This window comes from Falco rusticolus, chromosome 3 (genome assembly GCF_015220075.1).
Source record: "Falco rusticolus isolate bFalRus1 chromosome 3, bFalRus1.pri, whole genome shotgun sequence".
NCBI classification, from domain to species: Eukaryota; Metazoa; Chordata; class Aves; order Falconiformes; family Falconidae; genus Falco; species Falco rusticolus.
In genome coordinates, this window is record NC_051189.1 from 70941560 (window position 1) to 70963001 (window position 21442).

The 21442-nt window shown below is 36.8% G+C and overlaps 1 protein-coding gene across 1 annotated transcript in view; it reads right to left on the reverse strand.

The window, feature by feature from the left end:
• Positions 1–21442, reverse strand: part of EXOC3 (exocyst complex component 3) — a 28565-nt gene that overhangs the window by 4250 nt on the left and 2873 nt on the right. The window contains exons 2-10 of the mRNA XM_037380437.1: positions 19952–20136; positions 15659–15878; positions 12957–13638; positions 8788–8905; positions 5886–6011; positions 4276–4376; positions 3690–3800; positions 2789–2939; positions 1321–1443 (exon numbers count right to left, since the gene is read on the reverse strand). Coding sequence (XP_037236334.1) covers positions 1321–1443; positions 2789–2939; positions 3690–3800; positions 4276–4376; positions 5886–6011; positions 8788–8905; positions 12957–13638; positions 15659–15878; positions 19952–20095 — 1776 coding nt within the window. The 5' untranslated portion in view covers positions 20096–20136. The remainder of the gene's footprint in view (positions 1–1320; positions 1444–2788; positions 2940–3689; positions 3801–4275; positions 4377–5885; positions 6012–8787; positions 8906–12956; positions 13639–15658; positions 15879–19951; positions 20137–21442) is intronic.

Genomic DNA, 21442 nt, shown 5'->3' on the forward strand with positions numbered 1-21442 from the left:
TTTAAAACTTGAATTTTCAAACCAAGATTAACCAAGAATATTTTAAAACCAGAAAAAAAAGCCCACCCAACCCAGGGGAACAAAAGTGTGTCCCATCCTGTGCTAGAACATAGAGTGGCTTTTGTGAGAGATTTTTTTTGTGCTGCGAGACAGACTGGAAGCAGGTATGATGAATGCCAGAAAATGTGTTTGTCATCCTCTTCCCCATAAGGTGGCAATAAATGCTACACCATGATGAAATACATGTGATTGCAGAGATTGGTCTTAACACTTACAGAAACTCACGTCAAGCACTATTAACCTCACAGTAACAAACCAATCTGGAAAAGAAAGCTGTTCCATGGATACAGAGTAATTCTGGGACCAACCTAACTTTTGTGTACTTTTTTGACTGAAAATGCAAGTTATTCACTTACATAAGGCCTCTAGGATCTGCAAATACTGAAGGTGAAGAGGTCATCAGAGGAACTTTGAGCAGTCCCCTCTACCTCTTTAACAGCTAAGGGAAGAAAGAGTAAGTGTATGATTTTGAGACTGTCTTTTAAATACTTCTACTTAGTAAGTGTTTGTTCAAAGACCTCACCTAAATCCTGATCTTGCTAAATTCAAATATTTCCTAAATCTTAGGGGATCATTTAAGACATGCCATCTTAACAACACAAAGCTGACTTTAATTCAATAAAGGATAAAAACAAGTTAAGTAATGCTGAAGATTAAAGGATAATAGAGAAATCCAGATATCCTTTGACAGACCACGGGGGGGGGGGGGGGGGGGGGGGGCGGGGCGGGGGGAAGCACAAAAAAAAAAAATATGACCAAACCTAGCACATTATGCTGCTGTAACTGCACTTTAAACATACGTTATGCATTTGTTAAACCTTATGGCACCAATTTAACTATACCTCATTTTACATATTAAAACTAGGAATTACAGAGCGTGCATTTATAAAACAGTAATTACAGGCCATCTCAACTAGTTTCAGAAGAGCTAATTTTATCTGACTATAAACTTCTGAGAGTTAGAAAAGTACAAGCTGGTAAGAATACAATCAGGTAACATGCCAATACTTCTTCTGGACTAACTCCTGCAACTCAGCTCTGTCTTTGAGAATATTATATGACTGTGAACTAATAGATGAGAGAGAGATATTAGAACCACACTTCTGCAATATGATTATGAACATTTTTTTTTATTTCCAGTGATGAATCGATTCCAATTTCTGTATGCCAATTCTTAATTTCATTCAGTGTTCAGAAATTCCAAACCAATATGATATTCAGAGTACACTAGTAAAGTATCACAGAATACATTCCACCTACCTTTTTGTAAGGCTTTTTTATTTTTGCAAAGTCATTGAAATAATCCTCTACAGTGACACAGATAGTCCCCACGGCATTAGACCCCATCAACCACTTCTTTGTCATCAGCTCATTGAGATGTGGCTGAGAAGGTAACAAACAATTGATGAGAACAAATTATCGACACTTAAATCATATCAGTGCAGCTACAAAAAAAATACACAATTTTAAGTCTAAAATACACTCCTTCAAAAGGAATAAGCGGTTAGCATAGGAAAATGATGTGATCAGTTGCCAGAATGCTACCCTGATCTACACGCTGGGCATGTATGTAAACCAACTGCCCTAACCTGAGCATTTGTTTCATACAGAGTTCTCTAAAATCCTTTGTTATGTTCTCTAATTAAATGCCTATGCTAAATTAAAAAATTAACATCCAAGGACAAAATTGGCACAAGTGCTGACAATGCCAATTTTAAATATGAGGCACTTTTAAACTGTGGTGATTATGCAACTTCATGCTTGATTTCTTGAACTGATACTGGCTACTTGGTTGTTTCTTTCTCCTTGAAGGCCCCACAAACTTCCTGTGCCTATATGCTTTACTTCTGTCCCAGAACTCCACAATACATAATTCCGTTATTCTCTACATCTACAACATCTACATACCCATCTTGCTTTGTTCTCCCCAGAGGAAAAATTCTTTTCATATTAGAGCATGGTATTTTATAAATTATAATAGTGACATGAAGTTTGAGGTTAATGAATTTCAAAGAATGGTCATTAGAGTAGACAGAGTGTCTTCTCATAATCAATGAGCAGACTTAATGAGAAATAAAGATTTTGCTTAAGAGCTCAAAGTTTAAAATAAAAATAAACACTGCTCCCACATCTTTCTTAATGTGAGTCATTCAAGGTGTTTACATTAGTTCAAAATATTACAAAACTATTAAGTCCCAGAGCATCTTTCTTCACCCCTGCCATTTCTCTTAATTTTCCTCCCTCCCTCCCCATACTCCCAATTTCTTTTTAAGAATAATTTTTTTTTCCCCTAAGGGATTCTATACAAGAAGCTAGAATTCTTAAACATGGAAATTTATCAATCAGAAAGGGCCCACCCTTCAGAAGTCAATTAACTATCTTAATTATAGCTGTACTGCACCTGTACAAAGATGATATCAGCAGTAGTTTCCCAAATAACTCTTAAAAATCAACTACATAAGACTAAGTACAATCTGCTAGAAAATATTCACTTTATACAAAGCACCTGCCTGAAGTCATCCTGTGAAATATAATCAAGAAATTTTCCAGTCTCCTACATGCTAACTATACCAGTGAAGAACAACACTGACATTTACTGGCATTTTGATAGTACAGCATATATAAAGTATGATTAGCAATCAAAAGTCTTCCTAACTACTTAACTCCTGAATTATTTTTCCTTACAAAGTAATACTTCTATTTTTTTTTGATGAAAAAGGGTTCTGACCTCTAAATCCATGAAGACTTCATCCAGCAGGCTAGAGCATCCTTCTTTGGCAATGACGTCTAAAGTTGCATCCATACTTGCATGACTGCTTGACAATGTGTCTTCCGTGTCAATTTTCAAGTATTTTCTTTTCAGACTGATTATAGATTCTCTGTGACAAATAACAATGCTTTTCATCACCTATGGATGCACAAGTGCATTGCTACTAAATTTTCAGAGTGCATACACAGAAAGAGACATGCTAGACAGCCTGATTTTTGCAAGGGGAAATAATGCCTGCTACTTGCTTTGGAAGCCTTAATTTACTCTCCAGCAGGAAAGAGTGATCAGCCTAGACTACTTGTACATTGGTAACGAACTACAGCTCATTTGCAGACTTGAGAATGGCAGCAGGTATAGATGAACATGGGGTTGGATTGCTGAACACTGAAACATAAGCGATGAAGATTTCTTTATCCTGTTTTGATACTCTTAACAGAGCAAGCTCTACCTTTACTTTTCTCCAGTTCAGTTCACCTTGATCACACTGCTTGAAGGTGAACTGTGGGAGATCAAATGTAAGAAGATGGGAGGCCCCAGACAAACTAACTGAAATGTCTTTTTCAAATTCTGAAAGCTGATAATAAAATTTTTCTTTGGCAATGAAATTCTTGGAATAACGAGTGGATTTTCACCAGTGAGGGACAACGGCTTGGCTTTCCAAAGGCAAGAGAAATCACAGTATCTGCCTCTTACAACAGCACTATACTTAAAACTGTTGCCCTTTTTAGTCAGCTGAACTATTTTAACTGAAACACTCTTTGTATGCAAAAGAAAAGATGGCCCTGGGAACATGTGGTATTACAAACGAAATATCAATACTTATTTTTCCTCACAATACTGCAAGGACACACAGACTTACTTAAAGGTCTGACAGTTGTTTATAACTGCAATCATGTACTGAACATAGCACTGAGGATACTGACGATTTTTAAGATGTTCTTCTTTATACAACTGTGCTTCATCTTTGTACCTGTAACATATAAAAGGAATGGCATTAAACAGACAGAACTCTGTTCTAACTTCAGTACACCTGCAAGACCAAATGCTCCATAAGGGTCTGTCCAGTATTTAAAAGCGCTTGTTGCTTATGTGAAGTTTAGTCTCTCAGTTCTGAGCAGATTCCTGCCAAAGAGGTCTTTTCGGTCTTCCTTATGAGAAAGAGATGTAAGTTTGAGACATAAAATGGAAATGACTCCAAAAATTAGAACGATTTGCAGAGAGGAACTGAAACTGTCACTCACCAGCACAGAGAACTTCTGTGGTGAAACTGGGGAAGGGAGGAAGAAAGCAAGAAAAGGAAAGGGAAGAAAAGCTTGGTTGACATGGATGTGATAGAATGAAGACAAAGCAATAAAAAAACATCCACAGGAAAAACACGTATTGGAATTGTAGGAACAGAGAGGCTGAGGCAGGATAAAGCATTTATATTTTAAAAATTATGTTACCTGGTTAGAAATGAATTCATTTGTTGAAGACATAGAAGGAGTACCTTTGTTTTCAAATCTTCATTTATCTGAGCAGCCACCTGAAGATTCTGCTCAAACATCTAAGTTAAAAATAGTTTAGTTACAAAGAGAGGCCTTTATCAGTGGTAAACCAGAGACAGAACTCCTGCGTTGGAGACTCTCCCTAGCACCAGCTCTACACATGCTTTGGTTTTTTTGTTTGGGTATTGGTTTTTTTTGTTTTTAAACAAGCCCAGACAATGTTGCTGACCAAACAAAAAAATCATTAATTACACTTATGGAAAACAGTAAGCTATTGACAACCATTAATGTGTGCTGCAGCTTTCTCCTGATACTGAAAACAGCTGCATTCTTTCTTCAAAAAGAAAGTACTTAATATTTCTAATTCCACAGGAATTTGGCTTTACAGTGAATCAAAGTTCTTGGGTCAGCTCCTGCAGCTAGTAATGAATAACCTTGTAACTCAAATTCCTTTGCATTCCACATATATGAAAGTACTAAGTTCATGTTAGTCAAGAAGAAAGGACCCCTAAACTTTGGAAACACAACCAGGCACAAGGTCTAGGTGACCTACAGGGAACTGCATTTGAGGGGGACTGGAAAGAAAGAGTACAAAGCCAGGTGGAAATATGAGCTGCTTTTACGCTGAGATGATTTTGAAAGTTTCACTGTTCCACGAGTCTCAACACTGGAGCCTTTGACAACACAGCACCAGAGCCAATCACTTTCTGAAAAGGATTAGATGAAGTCAACCTTGGCACTAATACAAATGTGAAAGAATGTAGCAAAAATCCTGGCATAACACAGGATAAAAAAAGAAGGGGGAAACAACTGCAGGAGGAAGAGCCTATTATCTTTCATTGAAGGTACCTAACACAGTATTTGTAAAGAAAAATTAGTAAACATGCATAATAAGCTGTCATTTTGCTGGTTGATAAAGATCGCTTTACAAGCTTTCCTTTTCTACTACCAATAACAGGGTGGTGCAGGTTGGGATTTTTTATTGTGGGTTTTTTGTTTGTTTTTTTAAGGGTTTAGAAATAGGAGTCTCTTTTCTGTTTTGAGGCTATTTCGTAATTTGGAGAGGCATCAATGTTAACTGAAGCAGTATTTAAAAAGCAACATTTTTGATCTTTGACAGAACTTTTCTTTCCAGTATTAAGGTGTTTATATACTGAATATAGGAACAAATACCTGCCTAACTATCTCAGCATCACATTAATAAACAATATTCTAATAATTTACAAGCACCTCATCTGGTAGGCTTATATTGCAAACTTACATGAAGAGACCAAAGGAAAAGCAGGTAAATAAATACAAATATCAACTAAATAGGCTAGGAAAAAAATGTTTCTAATTTACATGTAAAAAGAACTAAGTCTCTAAGTATTAAAGTGAAAAAGGCAAATGAAAACCTCAAAAGAAACAACCCCTCCAACTAAAAACTCTACAGCAAAAAACCCTATACTTCAACAGACACAGAAACAACGGCATTCCAAACAGTTTGGTTTCCCCCTCCCAGCCCTCCATTATCCCCAAATCTATATGCTGCTTCTGTAGATTTTCTAGAATAACCAAGTTCTCTATACCTGAAAAACAATAGCTGGGAGTGTAGTCTGATAGTACCCATCCTGATCTGCTTCTGGTTCAGTTTCTTTTATCCAGTCTTTTTTATCTGTCTCCAGTGCTTTTCGTAGCCAGCCAATGATATTAGACTACATTAAATAAAGAAACAAAGAAGAAGAAAAGATTTTTTTTTAATTTAACACAACAAAACCCCCCAATAAAATATTTGGAATAGCAGCCACTTCCATAATGAAGAGTGGCATAGTAACAGATAATGTTGACCACTCTCGTCATCCCTACAGGATATAAGTAACATTGACAAAGAGAAAGGTTAGTAAACTAGTGATGTAGTTTGAATTGAGCTTAGGCACCTTTAGGAAGGGGAGTGATCCAAACACAAAGAGCAAGTCAGTTTGTCAGAATATTTTACTAACTATGGAAGCATTTATTAAGTCTTGGGTTTTAGGTTTCAAACTGAATTTTTCCACAACTGGAAAAAATTAGCATAATACCTAACGTACAAAAATCAGCATGTATCTGCTTGTAGCTCCTTTCACTACAGTACATTTTAGCAAACTGATGATTGTTATTGCTGGGGACAAAACCCCAGGATTAGATTAAATGGGTTGTGTTTCTCGGAACTCAAGTGCTGCAGAAAATAGTGGTGGAGATAAAACAAGCACATTATACAACACACAGACATTAAGAACAATTGCTTTTAGAACTAGATTAAGCTAGTTTTCTGATCACTTGCATGACACAGATACCATGGACATATTTGCAAGAGTAAGTAGTAAAGACCAGCATGCTTGCTAAATATGCAATTGGATTCTTTGATTTCTGTCTAAAATAATTATCCCTGTGTTTTCAAAGGGTTGAAAGTTTCTGCCTGTCTTCGACTTTGTTCACATTCAGTTAAACCCCCTAGTAATACGAAAGTTCATACTTCTTTCAAACTTTTAACAGGCATATTAGTGTGCCCTACCATGCAAAATTAAACATGACCAGTAGGCATGTACAGAAAGGGCATAAAAAGGCCTAAAATTGGTACTTAATTTTTTTTTTTTACATTTTTTAATGTATTAAATCAGTACCTTTTGGTGAAAACTCCTATCAGTAGGTAGGACAAAGGAAGAAACTGAAAGCTCTACAATCTTCCTACACAAGAAAGGCTGCTGACCAAACACAGGCCTGTAGTTTTCTTCTCTTTTGACTACAACCTGTCAAGTACTGCATCTACTAAGCACATACAGTACCATCTTCAATTATGTGAAACTATGTACTATCTTTTTTCCTCATAAGCATGGAACTACCCTGCTAAAAAAAAAAAAAAAAAAAAAAAAAGAAGAGATATGATCTGCAAAGAAAAACTGATCTTTTAAGCCAGCAGGCCAGCCAACATTTTTCACCTTATGATCATCATTTGTAAGATCTTTTTTTTCAAGCTGAGGTGCTCAGAAAAAAAAATTTATTAGAAACCTTTTAAAATCTGTTAATATTTTATTTCTCATGAATATGAGACATTTTTATTGACTTAAACATCAATATTTGACAGTCGTGATTACCAAATACTTTCATTTACCCAGAATTATATTTTGTTTATAAACAGGTTGAAACACAACACCACAAGAAATAAAGAAGAAACAAAAGTAGGGATGTGCAGAAAATTCCATCAGGCTGAATCCTGTGAAACAAGCTGGCAGTTTCAGTATTTTCTGCCTTAAAAAGAAAAAAAACCAGCCAAAAATCAAAAAGAGGTTTTTTTTCACTGCTTAACATATTAGCAGCATTGCTCTATTTTATTTATAGAATATAAACACAACAATGTTCTATATATAATATTTTTCAGTAAGTAGGGGAAAACATTTCTGAAAAGCCAATATAGGTGTATTTTTTCATCTTAAGAGGGGAAAAAATAATTCAAAGGCATTTCCCGAGTCAAGCCAAAAGTAGTTTGAGAAAACAAACCAAAGGTTTTTTTTGTCCTAAAGGTAAATGCAGAAAAATAAACTTGCATAAAATTCCTAGTAAAGCTAATGTGGAGCAGAGCCTCTGCTGGCAGCTTCCTTGAGACATAACAAGATGGGTTCACATCACTGTGATGTGTATCAAGTCTAAGCAGTTGCTGTTGCCGGATGTATTTTAGTAGCTGACACATCCAAAGAAGAAAAAAAAATTTCCCTCCTCTGCTTGGTAGAGCTCCTAAACTTAGGAGGAGTAGGAATTCAATTGAACAGTGTAAGAACAGCAAATCCAAAGTTCCAGCTATCCCAACATCCAGTCTCAGAGGTAATCAACCATGGATCTTAAAGAAAAATGCATTTAAAAACCTTACAATCACATACTGACTCCTTTGCCATGTAGCTGACCAGTTCCCAATGGCTCTAAGGATAACAGGAGCAGTGTCTTTAGATTTAAGATGCACTTGAAATGGCATCCACAAAAGGAAATTATGCTCATGTAGTCAACAGGCATGAAAGGAAGAAGACTATTAAAAGAATCAAACTGGCAAACGTAAACATCCTGATTACCTTGAAAAGATCACATCTGTATCAAATGTTGATGTAGTTACTACAGGGACTATAGGGACTGCATTCAGTTGCTTGTAAGTACAGTAATACCTAACATACTAGTACTATGAATTTATTTAGACACGTAAGCGCTGGAATTCCTTCCTTTCTGATAAAATACGATTAATACAGTCTGTAAAGCATAATTATTCCTTGTAATGTAATAACGTACATCTATAAAACCATCTGATTATACCTTTATAAACAAACCTACATAAAGTACATGAACGTTTATAAAAGTAATGACACTGAGTTTACATTTGTCACATTAGTTCCCTCTGATGGAAGAGCAGCACTGAAGCACTAACGCAGCTATAAACTCGTCTGAAGATGTCTTTGCAGTACTGTTACTCACAGTGAGAGTTGACATATACTTGCTGAGAAGCTGGTCCACCACATTCTGTGAAATCAGAGGATCCAGAGAATTTACATCCACTTCAGGAGACAGTTCTGAGTTTCCCATCATCTCTGTACTGAGTTTAAAAACAAACAAACAAAAAGACATTGAAGATTAGTAAAGAAAAATGAGATAAAAACAATGCAGCTTTTTTTGTATGACCGCTGTAAGGGGTAATTTTCCAAAATATATACATTACAAAAAAATCAAAAAATTCTTAATAGTAACTGCAACAATAAATGCATTTACAAGGAATGTAAATAAACTATATAAAAGAAAGAACAGGATGTAAAAGCTATATACCTTAGCATACATTAAAAAAACATGTGACAGACATTTTAAATATTCAACCCTTTCATGTGTTTCTAACTTTTATGTACAAAAACTAGTGATTGCTTGACTGAATAAAAGCCAACTGGTTCAGCCTGTGGGGTCTTAATAGGGGACATTTTTATATGTCTTTTACATTTCAGAGGTGATGACAGCTTCCATGTTCTGAATTTCTGAATGGGAAAGATGAGTGAAAAGTACAAAACACTCTCCTCAGTTTCTCAAAACAGCTTCTGTTTTGCTACTTGTATCACATCCATATCAAAGCTAAAATATATTAGAAGAAACTCTACCAACGCTTCCTATGTTGGTAGAAAATAGATCTAATATAAGAGGAGGAGGCATCTTGTGTACCAAATTGAAAGTGCGCTTCACTGGTACTGTATTATAACAGCACGATTAGCTATACTTGCAAAGGAAAAATCTTGATTTTATAGGATCAGAAAGAAACTAGAGTAACTCTCAAAAATATTTTGACAATGATTATATAACAATACTCTCCGGTGATATTTTGCATCTATGTATTATAAGATTATATGAGTTACTTGTGTAACCAAAACAAAAAACCCCAAAGCTATACCAAAGCACGACATTACAAGACCTCTTTAATATTTCATGCTCAAAAAAAATCAGTAACTCAAAACCACACTCTTCAGAGTGTGCTTTATTAACAGTTGATGGAAATATATTCAATCATAATAATATAAATTGTTTCACATTCCATTTCTAGTATGCTTGTCAGAAAGAAGCCACAAATTCTATATTTGAAATGGCAACTATAAAAAACAAATAGCAACTTTAAAAATCCTTTAAAACTGTTTAGCTTGTATATTTCTGCAAGTTAAAGTTGTTCTCTGGATACATGTGAGTCAGCACAGTGGTGCTTCCATGTCATGAAAAGAAAATCATCTCAAAGCACTAAAAAAAACCAAACCACACTATGGCTAACTACTTAACCAAAATTCTTGTCTTTGAAACCATAAAAGCTACCGTAACTGAACACTTGGCATTCACAGCATCTTCCTGAGCCTGTTGGAAAAGAGATTAAAGACATTTTAAGTGGCTCAAGCTATTCAGAAAAATGAATTCCATTCTGTTGCTTTTTACATAAAGAATACATGTAATAGCAGGACCTGCTCTATCTAGGCTTATTCAGGGGAATGTGAGAAGCTGTTCATGGCACCATGCCATATTTGAAAGTATTTCTAGCTTCATTATACCATCATTAGCCCCACTACACAAGGCCACAGGGACGTTGTATCTTTCTCAAAGCTTATCAGCTGAAACCCCAAAACAAAGACCATAGGTCCAGATTTATTAATACCTGTACATTTCCAAAGCTCTCATTGACTTAGATGTGAAAGAGAAATACACCTAGCACAGTAAAACTGCATCCCACCCAAATATTAAAGGCTGTTATTCCACATGGAGCATTACTTTATTTCTCAGTTATGAGACAAATACAGCTCTAAAACCAGTTTCCAAGACATGGTTAAGAACACTATTCTTTTAAAACTCCTATTTTGGAAGCACTGTAAACAGAAGTTATGCATGGCTTTCTTATCAATTCATTACATGGAAAAAAACCCCTCAATGTTTCTCTTAATTGGACATTATTTTCTCATCTGGTTTTGAAGTGTAGCTATAATATGCAAATAGAAATTTAGATGTTCCCTCTAATATTCAATTACATTTAATAAAAGTAGAGAAAGATTAGAAAGGGCAAAACTATCTTCTACCATACAATGTTTCATAGATGTGAACAAGGAATGTAACACCAGTTTAGAACCTATTTTTCATACAGGGGAAAAAAGGGTGAAATACCACAGAAACACAGTTCTGATGATGTCATATATGCCATCCTCCTTCAGAGTTTATTATAAACATATCCATATAAAGAATTATATATTGTATTATTAAGAGATGCTCAGCAACTGAGATTTGGCAAGCTCTGTAAGCATCCTGCTCGAGCACTTTTCCCATTCACAAGCCTGAGCCTATTTCTTCTTCCGCTGTCCACTACAAACATACACAAAGTTAATTATCATCCTCTTTATAACAGTTTATTGTAATCTACAAGAATAGAATTACTGTACTGCCCTCTCAGGCTTTTATTTTTTAGAGGAGAAACTCAAAGCCTTAATTTTTCCTGAGATATTCCCTCTAATTTCTGTCACCCTTGTTACACGGATATACAGGGGAGACTGCATTCTCAGGTGTCTTGCACCGTGCCTACTCCTCTCACTGATTCGCTTCCTTTACAGGAGACGGCCATCAGGTGCCATGAGCCACATAAATCAAAAAGGGATCACTCCTGCTAAAGCAAGTTGTTTGCCTAGTAAATAGATGAAATGCTGGCTTTGCTCTCTGCCTTTGCCCTTCCTATGCTGGAACACATGGATTGAGAGAGCTTTAGCTCTGAATTGTCTAACTCGAGAGCAATCTGCTCTACTTTCTGGGGGAAGGGTAGAAGGGCAATTTTAAGACCAAGAATTGCCTTACTGGAACACCAGCTCCAGGACATAAATGAAGAACCTGTAAGCAGGATTTCTGCCAAGACCAAATCCCTATAGGTAGAAGGATTCACATATTTATGTTTTTCATTCACTGTGGAGTTACTCCTCTGGCCTTCTATTAACAAATAAGAACAGGCCAATGAACTCAGCTCCTTATTAGCAGCTGCATCTCATATATCCTGCACAGGTATGTAAGTATGCATTAGTGGGAGCTCTTGATTGTTCCTCGCAGGGAAGAAGAAGCAGGAGAACTTCACAGTGTAAAGTAAAACACAGAATTCTGAACAAAAAACGAACTTTAAAGCTGGTTATAAAAATTCTACAGAACAGCATTACCTCCTAACTATTTGCTTTATGGTATTATATTCTAAGACTGTCAAGCATCCAATTTGTTGAATCTGTGAGACTGAACAATTGAAGACGGCAAAAGTGTACACAGCAGAGACTCTGGGTCAATGCCAGCTATTGAGAACAGGACTATAGTCATGAGCCGCAGAAAGACTAGCATTATTTTTCCCCCAAACAAATCAGTTGCTCTAGTAACTACATGCCAGCAAAAACTAAACAGTTGCCATTTCAGCCATTTCTACCTGGAGAACAACAACAACAAAACCCCCACACACCAACCCCCCCCCAACCACAAAAACAAACAAAAAAACACCTCAGAGAGAGACAGACATAATGCTTAAGTTATCCCAACAAATTACACAAAAGGAAAGAGTTTAAGAGTACCACTAGACAGAACCTGTAAGCAGAAACTCTTCGAAATAAACAAATCACCACACAGTTCTGAGAGAAAACCTAGAGGAAGTTACTATATTCCTTCCATTTAACAGTAATGAAGCAACACTGATACAGTCCCAACCCCTGTACAAAAGAACAATAGAAAGCTAATAACCATACAAATCTTGTGGGGCTGCAGCCAACGTCAAGCATTTTCAAACACAAGCTGTCAGTCTCTTCTGCTCTTCCCAATGCTTCACCAAACTGGCACATAAACACAAGGTGACTGTAGCTTCAAGCAAGTCTTCAAATGTATTAAAACTTTAAGCTTACGAAGCAACTAAAAAAATCACATATTAGAAAATGCAAAAAAGTTTTAAGGAGCAATTCCCAGAAAGCCAAATGTGTAACACATATCAAACCAGCAAATTCTTTATTATTATCCCTCTTTTGTTTTATCTTCTTATATGTTAATAGACATGCAAATGCTAGCACATAAACTGTGATTTGCATGCTTACTCTCCACTATTGCTAAGAGAGAAGATAAGGGGATCTTACCTTTTGTATGTGTTTAAAACCCATGTTAGAAGGCTAACAATCTCATTTGCTTCCAGATCCTCTGCAGCAAGCTCTTGCATGCGGGTGGACAAAGCTTGGTGGTACATATTTAGCAATTTGTTGAAAATATCATAATGTGGAGGAAAACATTGATCCAGCAGGGTTTTAGCCACAAGCAGGTCATCAAGGACGTATTTACGTATGATTTCTAGATGGCGCACAAGCCACATTTTGTCAGATTCTCTAGTATCTGCCTGAGTGCCTTCAATTCGTGTGCTCACAGTTCTTTCCAAAATGTTGAACATTTTTTCTTTCCACTTCTTTGGTCTGCCAGGAGGTATGAATCCAGTTTGTTTTTTCCGGTCTAACATGCGCCTGTCAATTTTCTCCTCCCTCTCAATTATCCTAACAACAGAAACAAGCAAGGTTGGATCTCGACGGACTGTAACAAGAGATCTTTGAACCACCATCCAAAGTTGCTTTGCCAACTCCTCAGAAAGTTTCTGCATATCCCCAAAGTATGTATGGATGAGGTTCATGTCATGTGTGTTTTTGCTGTCCATGCGATACTGCTCATACATTAGGTTATCTCGAGAACACTCTAAATCCATCAGTTTTCGATGAGCCTGCAGAAGCTCCCCTCGCTCAATCAGATCGTGGGTCTCCCTGACTATCTCTGGAACTGAAACAAAGGCAAAAGAAAAGAAGGGGGGGGGGAAGAGAAAAAAAAAATAATAAAACAACATAATCAAAATACAAAGAGTAAATACAAGACAATAAAAGCACTAGGAAACAAGCTGGAGAAAAGCTATAGTGATTCTTTTGAAATAATTAACAGGAAATTATTTTGATGTATTCAAAATTTCTTAGTAAATGCTATACATTTTCATACATTATTAACTATAATGCTCCATTTTGACCAGTGGCTAAACAAAGATCACAGTGCCAACAGAACATAATTTTCTTTCCCTCCCTGTCTTAAAAAAAAAAAAGTCTACTATGAAACAAATTGCAGTACTAGCTTTCTCATGTCTTACACAAAAGGCTTTTAACTTGCCTGACTAAAAGTCACTTATCCTGTTGAACCTGGGGCTGCATATACCCAACAAATACTGAATTGTACCACCTTCTTGAAGGAAGAGTTTTTGCCTGCCTAAAGCACAAAGGAAGAATAAAGATAATTACCTATGCTGCTTAACTATTTAGAAGACTTTATTCTTTACTATTTTTCAGTATTTAAGGAATACTGTAGAAGATAATTAGGATCCTGTGGGGAAAAGAACTGAAAAATCTCAGCAGAAAGAACTGTCACTGCAAAACAGCAATAAAACTGGCAGCCCCAAAAAAGATCTGAAAAGGCAGTTATACACAATCATTAATCATGATGAAAACCACTTGGTTTCTAAAACATTTGTTTTGCTCAGAGTGAAGTCATCATCAACTATACTGTTTAACAGTTCTGGGGGGAGATGCTTCACACCAAAAACCTCTCAGAATGCCGGAAAAGAGAAGGCTTATTGTCTCATCCATTATTGCAAAGCATAATGCATTCATTAGTGTAAAAGAAAACAAGATCCCCAAAACAATTCAGCATTGGAACATACAGAATTTTGTTGTTCTTTGTTTTTTATTGCTAGATATTGCAGGTAAATACTACTCTTTTAAAAAGATGAACACCATATCCCGGTTTCGTACTGTAGCAGCTAGACACACTTTTAGAGAGATTACACAAATCAACCTGGTATGACTGGGAAACAATTTTTCTTTATAGGTGCATTTTGTGAATTACTATCAGGAGAGAAAAGGAGAAAAAAGACTATTTAAATAAAATCAAAGGGGTATGATAGATTTAGCCCCCATTATAGGGGTAAAATTCTTAAAATTACTGAAAAGCTGAAAAGTCCTGGCAAGGAATTCACTCTGATTCAAGATAGAATGGAACGTGCACCAAAAGGGCTGCACAAAAAGACAGATGTAATCCCTTTAACTGTACAGTATCCATTAATCACATTAATCTTCTTTAAATTTTGCAAACCTTGTAAGATGTGCAGTAGTGCAAGGAAGAAGTGTCTCCCATGTATAATTTCTTTATGTGTGAGTTGGTTTCTGTGATTGTGGTGCCCGATTCCTAAGCAAGGGCGGCACACAATTAAAACTAAATTATCAGTTCATACTTACACTTGTAACATTAACAGAAATCCTTGAGGTTCCTAACTGTTGTGAGAAAGACTACCATGGAATCTTTGACTGGAGATCTTGCTGTTCTGTATTTTGCCTATGTTTGCAAAAAGTTTTCACTTCCTAGGATCATTTTTACCCAACAGACTTGCTGTAGGTGCCCAACTCACTGGCAGCACTCCATCTCTTTCCAAATTTTCTTTCTGTATATGTTGCTTGCATACTTCAGTCTTCTATACTAAACATGTTATCCCTGCTACTAATCGCTAACAAGAAGCTTCTTTGTGACTTGTGTCTGATGATAAGATAGTCCAGACTAGGAGTTCTTAGAGCACAATAAACTCCATATATATTACATGGTCACCAGCTACTTCCCTGAATGTGATGTGTAGGTGATTCTTCCTTAATTCTTCTTTCCCAGCGAGGTTTAAAGTTCTCAACATTACTTGACAACCTTACAGCTGTTTGTACCATTTTAAAGTGCTTTCAGTATGTGATGAATTTTAAAAAGAGCATTAGATTACCTGAGAAGATGTTCTTGAGGTTTTCTACAGCAGCTGCCAGTTGGCTATGTTGCACTACAGCATCCTTAACATCCTTGAGGTTTTCTATGGTGTTGATGCTCTGTCTCCAGTCCTTATTGACATCTATCAAAGACTGCTGAATGTCCTTTACATCATTCAGTGCATTGTGCAGTTGACTTAAACCCGTTCGTACTCCATCTAACTGTGACTGTATTGCTGCCTTAAATACAAACAAAAAGACAAAGAAAGAACTCATTAAGCATTGCAAGTTCTGTATTTTCAACATTTCTCAAGAATTAATGTTTATTCCAGTATCTAACATTTTCAGAGAAAAAACCCAGACACAAACTGAAAAGGTAATATCATAGCTTACTAGAAATGTGTAACTTAATCCGTGTATGCATACATTTGGGGTTTTTTTTAAGTTTTAAAGCTGTATCTAGTCTTAAAGGGCTTAGATACAAGTGGTTTACCTAGAAGCTTAGGCAGACAGATCACCGCCTTTATAAATCTATATTAAACCAGAATCATGGGAAGGCAGAATGAGATTTCTTTGAATTTACTTCATAAATTGATTTAAAAGGGGGACAGCAAAAGACAGCTGATACAGATGTCTCAAAAGAATGCTTAGTACATACAGATTCATAAAGCATTTTACTAAAGCAATTAAATTTTGACTGGCAACTGAAAAAGTTAAAAAAAATTAAGTTCCGAAATAGTCTAAAAAAACCCAAAACCCTCTGGCCTGTAATGACTGAAGGCAAAAAAATTAAAAATATCAAAAAGGAATTCAGTCAAAACAAAACACAACACAAACCTCAAACCGAACAAAATTTTGACACTGTGACAAACATCAACAACCAGACCAATAATCCAACTACTAGATTATTTTGGCATCGAGAGGTTATTGATACAGATATCTCTTGTGACAGGTGACACTTGAAATAATGACTCTTCAAATAGCCTATTAGTCCTGATTATCCAGCCACCTTACAGAAAATGCATTATAGTGAAAGAAATCAGATCACATCCACAGCATATTTTTGTATATGTATTTTAAAAAAGATGTGACTGAGATGAAGTCAGGTAAATGGAAAATGAAATTGGAAATAACGGACTTGAAAAGACAAGCCAAAGGCAAGGCATCAGTGAAAACTCAGTTGCGTATCTTGAGGACTTGAAGCAACCAGTAAAAAAATGAGGCACTAATGGTTTCAGTAAGCTCAAAACACATTTTTTGCAATACTTTTACAGCCAAAAAGCTTGGGCAGTCATGGAACTTTTTGTCTGATACTAGAAGCCAAAGAGGAAATCCTGGTAACTATGAACACATTAATTGTGTTTTAAATGTACTGGGAAAGTCCCACAAAAATGCAGTGATTATTATACTGCCGCTATTTATGTACTTTCAAGCCATGATATGCTGATTTTATTGATAAAAATGTGTTTTCCTGTCAAACCCAGTATAATTAAGCAGGGGTAAGGCATTTTTATACTGTATCTATCTACAGAACTGCTGCATTAACACATTTTTCCTCTACAGAAACTGAGGTAATTAGCACACTCAAACATTCAATGTGATACTCAAACACAATCTTCTGAAGCTGACCATAAAGTATTTTTAAAATCCCATGACTATTAAACTGTAAATACTTCTGGTTTGATATTTCATTTTTTCTGAGGCAGATCTTCCAAGTATTACATATTCAAATTTTTTCCTATTTAACTTCTGCAGAAACTTGATTATGTTAAACAGAAACAATCACTGATATTGGTCAGTGACGCAAACGGCCAGGGAGAATTCTAAAGACAGACATCCACCCATGTTCAGTGTGTCTTCTAGTAGTCACCTGGGGCCAGGGGAGGGGGAGTGGGCAGGGAGCAAGGCATGTCCTAGCACTGTGGACTTTGCTTCCTAGAATGCATCTTCATCTTACATTGGATTGAACATCACTGTACTGAAAAAAACAAAAACAAAACTAAGCCCTCCTAGGAACAGGGTTCAAAACTTCATTTTTATCTCTTTTCAAGTGACAGCCCTCAACATGAAGCCATGGAACGGGGATCCTGGTTACCTGGTCTCCTTAGAGCCCTACGGTTTAAATTCATGATAGCACAGCAGCTAAGAATCAAGAGGTAGAGGATTTAAGCATGTCTACACACAGGAAAACCATGATGTAGGAACTCTCCTAGGGATATATATACAGTATTTCTTCAGGAGGACAGCAATTCAAAACTTAAGTTCTCCCATTAACTGAGTGAGTGCACAAAGACGTCTGTCAAAGCTCGTAACTTTTCAGGCCCTGGAACAGAGTCCAAGCAGCTCTTCACCTACATTTTGGCCTGCAGAGCCCAGAAGTACCAGCCTACAGCGCTAGCTGGTGCTTACCCACCCATCATTTCAGAGTTCTGCTACCTATCCTTAAAAATACTGCTTCACTAACTGCCATCAGTCTCACACATGAAGCAGATGAGTTTGACATATTTCAAAGCAGTTTTTCCTGTAAGAATTTATACAATGCAGGAATAAATGCAGAGAAGGATGTAAGAAATGGACGTAACCAAGTATTCGGGAGATGATACAGAGGGAGGAATAAGATAACGAACTGGAGGAGGTGCTGGTTTTTGGGCAGGACATAATTTCAAATCTCTGCTGCTTCATCCCTGTAAGTACAACACAACTATTACCCTGGTTTTCTACTCTTCACTCTGGATTAACTTGATTATCTTGGTTCATCAGAAGAAAATTATGACAAAGACGAAAGCATATCCAGTCAGAAAGAAGCACCAACATGTTCATGCCAAAAGATTTACCATGTGTTCATTCGCACAGATGAAGCAGCTGAGGTTTTTCAACAACTTCCAACTTGAAAAATCCAGCTGATGATCCTGATGGCCCTGTCCCTCCATCTTCCACACCATACATATACACAGCTTAAATACTGACCCTGTCTCTCCATCTTCCACACCATACATATACACAGCTTAAAAAAGAGCAAGAGTATTTCTTACATCCTCTCTGTGCTCCCATCCATTACAGTAATACTTAGGGAAAAACTACTTTGCCATCCATTGCATCACTAACCAGCATCTGTTTCAGGAATGCATCCTGAATGGATTAAGAGGTATTGTACTACTTTTTGGAACAGGTATTTCTGACCATTTATAGATGATTGAAGTTAACTTAAGGAAAACAACAAGGAAACTAGTATGAAGTGGATTTAGACATCTGCAAAACTTAGAGAGTTATGTGTAGTCATCACTGTCTATAGAAGCAGCCAGTAGGCAAATGACTGCTCGTATATTATAAATAGATCACAATAACTAAGCAACTGATCCATTATTAATAGATACCACTATACGCTTTCTGCCTTAAATCTGAAAAACCCAACCCAAGTCATTAGGAAAATTTGTTTCTATGCTACAGGCAAAAATTAACATGTCATTTGCTAACAGATCTTTTTCACCGTGAAAGAAGACAGGCTTTCTTCTACTTCACGCAGACTCCCACAAAGAAGGAGTCATCAAATTTTTGTAAGATAAACTAACTTATTTTGACATATAAAGTTTAGATACAGTGTATACCAGCCATTTTGATCTTTTAAACCCCAAAATATTTCCTGAAACACTCTTCTAAGGCCTTACTCCAATTACTTAACAAAGTGGTCTAAAATGACTGTTGGCTAGTGAGTACCAGTGAAGGAAGAATACACAGAACTTAGTAACATACAGACACTAAACACAGGATGACTTTACTCGTATTTCAGGCTAAATCTGTGTGTGTGCAGGTGTATGCACTCACATGTACACATTTGAAGGAGGAGGGAAATCATGGGGTAGACTTCTGCAAGAGACAAGAATGTGAGATTTTAGCTATCTCCCATAAACCCACACAAATGGCAGACTAAAGTGACTGATCTTTCTCAGATGCATTGAATGATGATGCAATCATCAATTTTTTGTTACGAATTTGGTATTCAGTCATTAAGAAAAAGGTTTGTTGCCTGCAGGCTACACAGCATCAGGGCAGCTGTCTGTGGATAAACTGCAGAAGTCACAGGACGTAAGAACACTTGAAATGTTTGAATAAAAATTAGATGTACAGCATTAATTTGCATTACTTTCAAGATACAAAGTTTCTGGTTTGGACACAGAGGAAAAATTAAAGTTCATGGTTTAAAACTATCTGGATGAAAATGTGGAATCAAAAAAACAGAAGCAAAAAAAAAAAAAAAAAAAAGGAAGTCACATTCATGCTGTACCACAGACACTCAGGTTTATCAAACTTTGTACCTTGAGCCGAGCTTCTACTGAAGCCTTCTTACGAGCTTCCCTCCTGCGATACTGCTCCACTTTATCCAGCTGATCAGGACGCTGCAGCATTCCCGCTACTCTCTGAACAGCTGTTGCAACTGCTTCCCTATCTGTTTCCTCCATTGTTGATTAGGACCTCAAAATGCCTTCATAATTCAACAGTACTGAAAAGAAATGTAACATTTTTAGAAATTTTTTTTCATTTGATGGCTATGTGTCATTTCAAATTTAACAACTGGAGAACTACCTTCAGCAACAAAACCAGTGCAACTTGACAGAAGTATCGTTAGCTTGCATTATACAGAGCACTTACCAAAATTCTACAAGAATCACATTTAAAGCCACTTAACTCTATTTCATTAGTTTACATGAAATGCTCTCTAGTTACTGTTTTTGCATTTATCTTGCTCTCCATAAGTATGTATATAAAAAGACAACAACAAAAGAACAGCAAATATTCACTTAAACACCAGATTCTATCTAATCCTAGAGTAGGTTTGCCTATTAAAAGGGGAGTGAGACAAGCATAAAGGAATCTTCTAGCAGGTCCAAGCAAAAACCCTAACTCTTACTGAACTGGAATCTGGTAGACCTGAGGGAACCATAGCCCCCCTGCAGCAATAAGTCAAATTTGCTACCAAAAGTGGAAAAACAGCTGTGAAAGCTCTAAACCCACAGACCTAACTATAAAGCAGTTGCATTTAAAGACTTCTGATGATTTTTTTCTTTCCTACTCTTGTTTCCAGTTTTTCTCACATTATCAGTCCATCAAACGTGTAGATATGCAGGGAAAAATTAATCAAGTATTTCACCTAAGCTTCCAGCTGAATTTCTAGTGCATGCAAACCAGTATGCAGAAAAGGTAAAATCTGCTGGCCATCAAACCAGACCTGTTCTCTCAAGCTTCACTAGCTACTAACAGAAAGCAGGGAGGATGGCAGTCACCAAAGATGCAAGAACTTGGTGTCCACAGAACTCCAAGGAACATATCTAGAGGTCCTCATTCCTTCTGAATTCTTTCTAGCATGTCTTCAGGCAAGAGAGGAAGTCTGGAGAAAGGAAGACTTTCCCTTGGTTGAGGAAGATCATGTTAGAGATTACTTAAGGAAACCTGATACCCACAAATCCATGGGCCCCAATGGCATGCACCTCTGAGTGCTGAGGGAGCTGGCAGATGTTACTGCCAAGCCACTCTTGATCATCTTTGAAAGGTCATGGTGAACAGGACAGGTGCCTGAGGACTGGTGGAAAGCCAGTGTCGCTCCAGTCTTCAAAAAGGGCAAGAAGGACCACCCAGGAAACTACAGCCCTGCCAACCTCACCTCCATCCCTGGAAAGGTGATGGAACATATCATCCTGGAGGTTATCCTGATGTATATGGAGCAAAAGGTTACCAGGAACAGTCAACATGGATTCACCAAGGCAAAACCACGCCTGATCAACCTTCTACGATGGAATGACTGGCTGGGT